This window comes from Folsomia candida, unplaced genomic scaffold, assembly GCF_002217175.1.
Source record: "Folsomia candida strain VU population unplaced genomic scaffold, ASM221717v1 Fcan01_Sc001, whole genome shotgun sequence".
Lineage (NCBI taxonomy): Eukaryota > Metazoa > Arthropoda > Collembola > Entomobryomorpha > Isotomidae > Folsomia > Folsomia candida.
The window spans coordinates 16,721,040-16,730,911 of NW_019091193.1; the positions used below are offsets into that span (position 1 = coordinate 16,721,040).

The 9,872-nt window shown below is 37.4% G+C and overlaps 3 protein-coding genes across 5 annotated transcripts; 2 read left to right on the forward strand and 1 right to left on the reverse strand.

Moving 5' to 3' along the window:
* Positions 1–614: 614 nt before the first annotated feature.
* LOC110843233 (alpha-scruin) lies at positions 615–3,616 on the forward strand. The gene is made up of 7 exons (XM_022089197.2): positions 615–659; positions 912–1,635; positions 1,759–1,957; positions 2,090–2,281; positions 2,384–2,574; positions 2,858–2,887; positions 2,979–3,616. The coding sequence occupies exons 1-7, from the start codon at positions 615–617 to the stop codon at positions 3,128–3,130; spliced, it is 1,533 nt and encodes a 510-aa protein (XP_021944889.1). The 3' UTR covers positions 3,131–3,616.
* LOC110847551 (secretory carrier-associated membrane protein 1) lies at positions 3,564–7,542 on the forward strand. Of its 3 annotated transcripts, none has more exons than XM_022094511.2 (8): positions 3,564–3,768; positions 4,772–4,879; positions 4,946–5,056; positions 5,139–5,391; positions 5,888–6,182; positions 6,289–6,384; positions 6,445–6,574; positions 6,680–7,542. In XM_022094511.2, exons 2-8 carry the CDS (start codon positions 4,835–4,837, stop codon positions 6,854–6,856), a joined length of 1,107 nt encoding a protein of 368 aa, XP_021950203.1. In that variant the 5' UTR covers positions 3,564–3,768; positions 4,772–4,834; the 3' UTR covers positions 6,857–7,542. The 3 variants fall into 3 exon arrangements, with proteins under 3 accessions (XP_021950203.1, XP_021950212.1, XP_021950219.1); XM_022094520.2 differs by lacking the exon at positions 3,564–3,768 and adding an exon at positions 4,510–4,698; XM_022094527.2 differs by lacking the exon at positions 3,564–3,768 and adding an exon at positions 4,510–4,681.
* A 37-nt stretch (positions 7,543–7,579) lies between these two features.
* On the reverse strand, positions 7,580–9,852 carry LOC110847572 (40S ribosomal protein S6). The gene is made up of 6 exons (XM_022094538.2): positions 9,699–9,852; positions 8,911–9,115; positions 8,498–8,643; positions 8,212–8,415; positions 7,860–7,917; positions 7,580–7,781 (listed from the first exon to the last, which is right to left on the reverse strand). The coding sequence occupies exons 1-6, from the start codon at positions 9,702–9,704 to the stop codon at positions 7,657–7,659; spliced, it is 744 nt and encodes a 247-aa protein (XP_021950230.1). The 5' UTR covers positions 9,705–9,852; the 3' UTR covers positions 7,580–7,656.
* Positions 9,853–9,872: the final 20 nt, after the last annotated feature.

Below are 9,872 nucleotides of genomic sequence, written 5' to 3' on the forward strand. Positions count from 1 at the left end.
GTTCAATTCCCGTAGTTCTATTTCATCCCACTGTGTAGCTTGAAGTCTCAAGTTCTCACAACTTTGTCCTGTCGGCTACCATTTGAAGAGTTAACATGTTTTTGCTGCCTTGTGCTACATATATCAATTGAAACTGGCGTTTTAAATATTTTATGTGAAACCACATAGTTTAAATTTTTTGGGCTAGATATATCTGTAGGTAGTGTAAAAATCATTAATCACCAAAATAATCCGGATTATTAATCCATAATCCATAATCCTGAAATTTCCAGAATTCATGGATTAATCCGGATTAATCCTGACATGAATTAATCTGACGAAAATAATTTAATCACAATCCACATTATTTTGTGGATTGTGCATAATCCTTAATCCACCCTCAAAAACGAATAATCACCCAGCTCTGCGAGCAAGCTATGGGATAGTGCGAGCAAGATTTATTCCCTGATCCAAAGGCCATCGAAATCTGAGAGTGGCGAGTAGCGAAGCGTTCCTCGTTGCGATCTACATATTAGATCGTAACTAAGTGCATTTTAGGACCTTGGAATAAAAATATAGCTCAACCAATTATAAATTTTCCTGTTCAGTACTTCATTTTACTAGTAATCACAACAATGAGGAAGCAGTACGAAAGTGGGAGGCAAGCGCAGTACGATGAGGTACTTCTTACAACAAATTTTTTTCAAGGATCCAGCCATTCGAATAACAGTAGTAATTATTAGGGTCATATTTTCCCTTTTGCCGGTGAAAGTCCCAGTGGAAACCTGAAAGTTCCAAAATACATGGTATGGAATGGCATTCATGAGTGGCGCATCGCTGAATCATCATGAATATCTTTTATAATTATGTACATTTATTATGTACATATGCAATACGCATACATGATTATGGTTGCATTCTGCGTGTTACAGGTGGCCTACGAGAATCGTCATATTGGGATCTTACTAGCAGATCCAACCACAACGAGGTTGCAACATCAAGAATTTTACCAAGATGAACCTGAACGCAGCACTCGTCGCTGCCGACATTTCCATTCACACGCACCAGCGAACCTCGTTCCGATAAGCCTCCATCACCGTAAGAGAAAAGAGTCCCGTCACCGCTGTCAGAGAAAAGAATCCCGTCAACACGGTCAGAGAAAAGCAAAATCAGGAGAGTACATTTTGGTGGATGAGCATGAAAATGAAATTAAAGCTGCGATCACAATCCAACGTTATGTGAAAGGCTTTCTAACCCGACGACATATTTTAAAAATGAACCTTGCTGCAAAAGTGATTCAAAATGCACTACGGGCACATTGGGCAAACAGGAGAAATGATTATCGACCTGTGAAAGATCCTATCGAAACAGACCCACCGTTGAATTCTGATCCAGTAAATTCGCCTATTATTCCGATGACGACTACAACTACAACTCCTCGCATGCTAGCGGATTTGAAGGTTCCTAGGGATGGTTTAATGGTTTTTGGTGGAACCGATCCTACACAACTCCTTTCATCCAGTCCATCATCAAATACTGGAATGGAGATTTTTATGTACTTGGTCAAATCATGGACTTGGAAAAATGTAGGCTCATTACCCGAACCAAGGACGCATTTTGGAATTGCTCGAGTGGGATATGAGGTGTACATAATAGGTATTTGTGACGCACAAGGACTTCTCATAGACATTGCGTCACTCAATAGACGTTTAATTTATACGTGTACATATACCCGTGTCGTTAATGGTGCTCTAAAATAACTAATTATTATACGACCAGGTGGAACGGATCCGCGATATAAGACTTCGAACGAGAGGAATATTGCAGTGAAAAGCGTATGGAAAGTAAACTTGAAGACGGGTGAGTGGTATTTTGATTCCCAGTATCCCAGTGACCTGGACCACCCTCGGAGTCACTTTGGTTGTGCAGCCAAGGATGGAACTATCTACGTTTTTGGTGGAAATGATACTGAGGCAAGGTACATATGTGCATCATTGTGTATTATTGCTTATTTTCTCATGTTTGTATGTACATCAAATTTATGTATATCCAATCTGACCAGCCTTATAAACCAGCTTCATCTCTTATTAGACTGCAATGAATTTTGCAGGGGTTTGTCAACCTGTAGCAAATATGATACCACATTCGATGCATGGGAGCCAATTAGTCCAATGGATGGTCCAAGGGTAAGCATGGCTGTTTCCGTGTACGAGGATCGCATCTGGGTTGCAGGCGGAGTCTCAAAAAACCCCTCACAACCTGTCCTGAAATCTGTTCTTTGTTACGACACGGGTACAAACAGGTGAACTTTTCCGACGTGACCCCTTGTTCCGAACACGTTGATAAGGATATAAGATGTACAAATATTCTTGACTCTCTAAATTTACACTCAAACCTGTTACAGTTGGACAGCCTCCACATCGCTACCACTGCCTCGAGCGTTCTCCACTTTGGTGGTCGCCCATGGAAAACTTTTCATCCTGGGTGGAGCAGGACCTCGGAACAAAAAGAGCAAAAGCCAAGTTAGTCTCCCAGATGTCTTGGTTCTCGACAAAACCTTGGAACGATGGAGGGACGTTGGCGTTCTTAACACACGTACGTATGTAGGCGTTAACGCAACGTGACTTCCTTCAGATTCGAGAATTGCGAGATTTTTCAAACTTTGTATTTCATTTAAGCAAAAGTCATTGAAACTTGACGTCATTCAGCACGGACAACGAAAACGTTGATCTGCATTGTTATATGATAACAGGCTCAGTTTATTTGGCTCAAAGTGATCACAAAAATTATTTAAGAAGTAACCATATTTGTGATTACTTTGGGTCAAATCAACTCGGCTGACTGTTTGCTTAATTTTCTTTTCGTTGTTTAAATATAGCTCGTCATGGTCATGCAGCTGTGGCTATTGGTACATACAAAATATTTGTCAACATTTGTCAATATTTGTGAAGTCCACATGTTTTATTTCATAATGACTTTCTTTGTGCTTTGCTAATCAGATCATCAGATAATTGTGCTGGGTGGGGTGAGCTCTGAGCACATGGGAGCCATCAATTCTGTGGAGATATTCGACCTCTCAACCTCACATTCGCAAAAGGGTCGTAGCCTCTATCAGAATTTGTCTGGAATGGGAGCTGTGTCAATTCAATGATAAAATTAAATAGCATTCACATATTTGAAAATTGTCGTCAAAGATTAGATTAGAAATTAATGTAGTCTCACATATTAGGTATACTGCTTTTTATAACAGATAATGCAATCCAACACAACTTGCATATAAAAAAGCATCATTTACTCATATTAATCTTCATCTTGATCGAAAGTTAATATTTGTAGCATCGTTTATAATGAACTTTTAGGGTTTATCTAAATATCATTCAAAATTGAGAATGGAAAGGACAGATAAAATAGTGTAATTACTGGAGAGGCACAATTTGAGAATCGTGATTAGTTTTGCCCTCTGGTGTTCCCATCTGCAGCGATTCATCCCAACATCTGTCAACTTATAACATCTCCATATTCCCCGGAAAACAGACCAGTCTTTACTTTTTGCTAATCGTCATTCCAAGTTTTAAGCCTATTTGACATCCCACCCAGCTACAAATTGTCTTAAATACGTTATTGCGCAAGATTTATTCAAATAATTAAGCTGTACAAGGAACATTAAGTAGGATACTTATTTCAATCGAAATTGTGAATAAAGCAAAAAAACTACGTGCCACAGGGCGTGAAAAAGCTTTGGTGGAGACGAGGAACATCAAATTTTGGTTTTTATAAAGACTTAAAAGCGTAAGTAGATCCATGCAATTTATTTTAGTGTTAACATCATTATTACGGATGTTTTTCTACTGTTGTGGTTCTTTGAAGATTTAATTCAGTATTATCTATGAAGTTATTATTAAAATTGAACATGGAGGAGTAGAGAGAAATTGAAAGAAGGTAGAAGGAAGTTCGTACGGATGACAAGGCCGAATAGATGAATAATTAGAATTAGCGAGGATTTAAATTAATTAAGTGTTTTGGATTATTATTTTATCTTCAGGGATTCTCGTGATTGTTTTAAAACTTTTATTTTTTTGTATTTTGGGAGGGATAAAGGAAATCGAGTCATAAACACTCAGTTTGATTAATAATGAGATAAGGTTTGGATGGGATTATGGGATGTTCACGTCACTTGACAGTGACTCAATGAACCAAGTCAATCGAGATCATATGACGAACTCCATAAAGTTTTCAACAGTATGAATTCAATTCGGAATGATAAACTTGAATGCTCGTTAAAGTTTGCAAAAATTGTATGCATAAAATACCTGTTGAAACATGCAGTTGTAAACAGTTTAAAGTTTTGTGCGTGTAACAGTATAGTCTAAACTATTTGCTGATACGTATTGTATACTTTACTTATACATTGATGATAATCATCACATAGTCCGTCATTATCGTGTATCATCGCAAAACAAGCATGCGCCCTTTTACTAACAAACCTAGCCCACTACGTAGAGTTTCAATTTTGGAATACATCACATATGTGTAGTTTTGTCATACTTCATTGCTCTGATATTCTATTGTATACTTATTTGTCAGTTCCGTTTTACATTTTACTTTCCTGGCAGATAAATAGAATAATATCCATCTCATTGTGACGGTCGAAATATGTGAAACATTTGAAGAAACACTAAATATATTTCTATAGCCCATGACCGTAATTTTTAAGACTTCGTAATATAATTTACCATTAGAATCGTAATGTTTGAAGTTAAATGAATTTATGCATTGTATTGTTATCTTATAGGCCCTCTCTAATATTCTTGCAAATTGAGGTAACGCTAATACGCTTTTGGGACCAATTTCAACAATGTCTGGATTTGACGATAATCCTTTTGACGACAATCCTTTTAAGGTAGTTTTAAAATTTAGTTATTACAGTTTTAAATATCTATTACATCTATCTCATTTTGGTTTGTAGGATCCTGCTATTCAACAAGTTACCAGAAATTCAGCGAACAGCGCAGCCAAAGATCTGGAAGATTACAATCCATTTGACAGCAATGCTACAAACCAACAACAGGTTCCAACGGTAGACTGTCTTTAATTAATTAATGAATTATGTATTAAGCAATTGAAGCAAAGTCCTCCATCTACAATTTTTTTTTGCATAGGTGGGAAGAGCATCAAACAATTCCGTAGCATTTGGAGATTCATCCAGGTCTCCTGCAGTCATGTCACCAGTACAGGAAACAACACCTGTACCATTTGGAAAATTAGATAATCGCAGTCAGCAACCCCAAGGTCAGGGAGCACAAGGAATTCCAATTTCAACTGAAGAACTGCAGAGGAGACAAGAAGAACTTGAACGTAAAGCAAGAGAACTGGAACGCAGGGAAGAAGAATTAAGAAACAATCCTTACAATGGTAATTATACAGTTGTAACTCATCCTCCTTGCTCGATTTACTATTTTGCATTGATAAAGTGGTAGTACTAGCAAATTTGGTCAAGGAGAAGTTGCATATTTGCGTAACTAGAGATAACTAGATAAATGGAGTTAACTAGAGATATGATATTTCGAGTTCAATATGATTCTGCATTAACTATGAAATGCAAAATGGAATATTTGCGTTAAAGTTATGCTTCAAGCGTGCATGCCAGCTAGTAAAGATGATAAATCAGGATCACATCACGGTTACCTTACCGAGGAGAAATAGTGTTTTCTGTTGGTTTCTTATATTTTTTTAATAAGCTATGAACAATTCAAGTAGTACAGACAACAAAAGTTCGGAAATTGACATTGAACTGCGTGAAAATGAGACAATTGAGGACGTAGCTTCAACAGAACCTGGTTGTTATTCATTTATGAAATTGTGTATATCCTTACTTGTTTTTAATTGTAGTATAATTTTGACGTTTCAGTTCGTCGAAACAACTGGCCACCTTTACCAGAAAGTTTTCCTGTGCAACCATGCTTTTATCAAGACATCAATGTTGATATTCCAGTGGAATTCCAGAGAATTGTGAGACACTTGTACTACTTATGGATCCTGCATACTCTGGTCCTTATCGCAAATTCATTGGTTCTGCTACTATTAATTTTCGTGATTCACGATACTGATACATTCATGAAGTTTTGTCTGTCCCTTTTCTACATTGTTGTCTTCACTCCAATGTCCTTCATTTGTTGGTTCCGGCCAGCATACAAGGCTTTTAGGTATTTTAAAAACAATAAATATCATCAAATATATTTTACATAATTAGAAAATTTTGGCTTTAAAAATTGGAGATAATCAGAATATTTTTTTATATAAATATTTCAGAAGTGACAGCTCCTTCAACTTCATGGTATTCTTCTTCGTGTTCTTTTTCCAATTCATTATTGCGATAATGCTGGCAATATTCCTGACTGGTTCATGGTGAGCAGCTATATAAATGCTACATAAATTTGGGATACTAATTTTTGATACATATCGTAGTGGGATTATGGAAGGTGTTACAGTGGTGCAGAAAGGCGGTGGCTGGAATATTTTTGCTGGAGTCTTTGTCATTTTGATTGGACTATGTTTCCTCGTTTGTGCGTTGCTGGATTTGTTTCTGCTTATGCGAGTAAGTAGAATTCAACTTTGAAACACATTAAATTAACAATAAGGTCCAAGTGCTCAGGCAATTCGATGAACATAATTTATGAGTTACTTGTAATTTTTTGCATAGGTTCATAAAATCTACAGAAGTACGGGAGCCAGTTTTGCGAAGGCACAACAGGAGTTTGCATCCGGAGTGATTAGGAATGAACATGTGCAAGGAGCAGCAGCAGGCATAGCATCAGAGGCCATTCGTCAACAATTCAGAGGTGCAACAAGTCCAGGAAATGCACCTCCCCGATATTAAACTTATTCTACAATCGCTATAACGCGTTCGTAAGAACGAATTGATCGTAATATGCCCGTTTACAAGTGGGATTGGTTTATCTTCTGGTTCACTTAAAACTTGAATATAAGAAGAATACGATCATCTCATTTATATGTATTGTCAAGTCAAACATTATCGGTTATCAGGTTTCGTGATAATCATTATTATGCATAATCATTGATGAAAGTACTAAATACTATTTTGCTTGTGCAATGTATGAGTTATTTATATATAGGTATACATTTATATGTGATGAACGTCATGAGGTGAAAATGAACTGACTGGACTGACAAAGCCACTTTAAACGATACTGTATCTGTAACTGTTATTAAAATTATGTATAAGTTATCCTGTTTTTATTATTAACTTGCACATATAGCAGCAGTGTAGGCATACCACTAATTAAATAGAAAATTACCCTTTTGACGGTCCATGAGTTAACTTTAACTAGATCATATTTAGCTAATTAGTGTTGCATTGTTATGGGATCATAATCTCATCAGGAGAATTCTAGAATTTGGTCTACCGTAAATATAAGAAAATTTAATGAACATTTAAAAGTTAGTTATTATTTGCAGATGAAATGAAAGTCTGTATGATCATTTATGTACTATGTAAGTGTCAATTAAAAAGAAAAACATATGTCAGCAAGCAACAAACCAAAATCCGTACTATTTAATTAAATAATCACAAACAATTAGATAAGGAGTATGAATCATTTTTATTGGCAGATGATGATGCCTTTCATATGTTCCAATTTTACATCAAACATAAAAAAATTATTTACTGGAGACGGAAGATTTAGATTCTGATTTAGAAGCTGATCTCCTCCTACGTGCCTCTTCTTGTTTCTTATCTTTTCGCTCCTTGGTGCGCTGAGCCAGTAACTTTGCATATTCGGCAGCTGAAAAGCAAAATTAACGTAGAGTTTTAATGAAAAGCTGTATTATCTCGCTGCAGATTATATAATTTGATGTCTCACCCTCAGCCTTCCTCTTCTCTCCACGACGGCGCTTCAATGCTACAATGTGCCTCTTTCGCTGAAATGTTAAAAACGTCAGTTATTACATAATATGGAACTTTGTTCGCCTCCTAGTTTTTACTAAGACCAATAAACCACACATCTATCTAATATCAGTAGTACAACATCTGTTGCACCGGTACACTGAGATTTCTAATCATAAAATTGACAGAGCCTCAAATCAATCGGAGCTATAATTTTCCACACCAATTGAACACTGACTAATCAATGGTAATGATTTCAGCTGCCTGGTTGTGGAGGAAATTAAAATACTAACAGATGCCACAGTCTCGTAACGTTGAAGTCTAATTACCTGGAGCATGACGGGGGTAATAAGTCGTTGGATCTTAGGTGCCTTGAACCGTTGTTTCTTGCCTTCCTTCTGAGGGAGCGGTCGTTTGATAACGTACTGGCGAACATCATCTTCCTTGGTCAGGTTGAAGAGTTTCCTGATCTTAGATGCCCTCTTGGGTCCGAGACGTCGAGGAACTTGGACATCGGTTAATCCGGCAATATCCTGTTTGTTATTGTCGTACTTATTATCCTAATCACTTTAAATTTTATGGATGAATATATATATACTATGATAGCAAACTTACCTTCTCGCCCTTTTTCACAACAGTGAGGGCAATGACACTCATGTTAGCATCAACAATGCATCCACGAACAGACTTGCGCTTCCTCTCACCAGTTCGGCGAGGTCGATAACAGGAATGTCCCTTGGACAACAGAAGACGAACTCGGACTAGATATTGAATAAAACCAGAAACATTATCAATACTATTCTTATGATCAACAATATGGAGCAATAGATAAGGAGAATTTAAGGAACAGAGTCTGTATGCAATCACACGTGCCATAAATACGATTGTATCGTTATAACGGTATAGCAGGACCACAATTTTAATTTCACAGCCATAAACGCCAGAGTATGCATATTGAGTACACTTGGAGCTGGGGCTGTGTTTATCACTATTATTTATTAGTAAGCATCACATGTCACTCAACTCACCATTTGAAAGAACACCCTGCTTCATTGGAAATCCTTGCTTGTCGTTTCCACCGGTGATGCGGAGGACATAGCCCTTCCATTCTTCTCCCAAGCTGTCTACTTCCACCTCTGCCCCCATTCGCTTCTCGTAAAAGATCCTCAACTTGTGCTCATCGTGCTCCTCAAAGAGCTTTTGCGCCCCAGTGGATGGGAACGCCACGTTCAGCTGAAATTCATAGACATAAATATAACCCATTTTCTCTTTGTATGATCGATCGGAATATGTGATGTGATAATGTACGTGATCACCGTACAACCGTTAATCCAAGATTATTGAGAAACAGTATAGTTCGGGTTACTACATTTGATTTTACAGCCATAAACGCCATAGCTATGCACATTTATCAAGCATACTTGGAGCTGGGACTGTGTGCCTAATTCGTAAACATTGTTGGTAGACCACTTATAATAAGTACTACAGTGTTAATGTGCTGAAGATCTAAATTGCCGGTAAGCACAGCGAAACAATGAGTTTTGACATAATTATAACACTGCCACAATCAAAAACTTGTATAAAATTTGTACAATCTTGGATTTATCAACAGAAACCCTATAATTTAGCACCATATTAAAATATTTAATTTGAAACCCACCCCTTCCCCCCACTTAACCAACACAATACACGTCAATCAGAACTAATTTTCTGACTAATTTTGCTTCCCATACATTACAAATTAAAGAAGCGCAGCTTTTACCATTCTACCGTGACCAAAGGAAACAATCAGACCACACCCCTTAGAAAAACTTACCTTCATGGTGTTGTCTTCTTATCAATTATTTCGCCACCAAAAGTGGAAAGGGCCCAAGAATCCAGAAGGAGTGAAACCGACTGCAGCAGAGAGAAGGATATAGTGTGAGTGGTGAACACGCTGCACAGCAATGGCCACCGCTCACCTGACTTCCACCACCAGCTCCCACCGCCA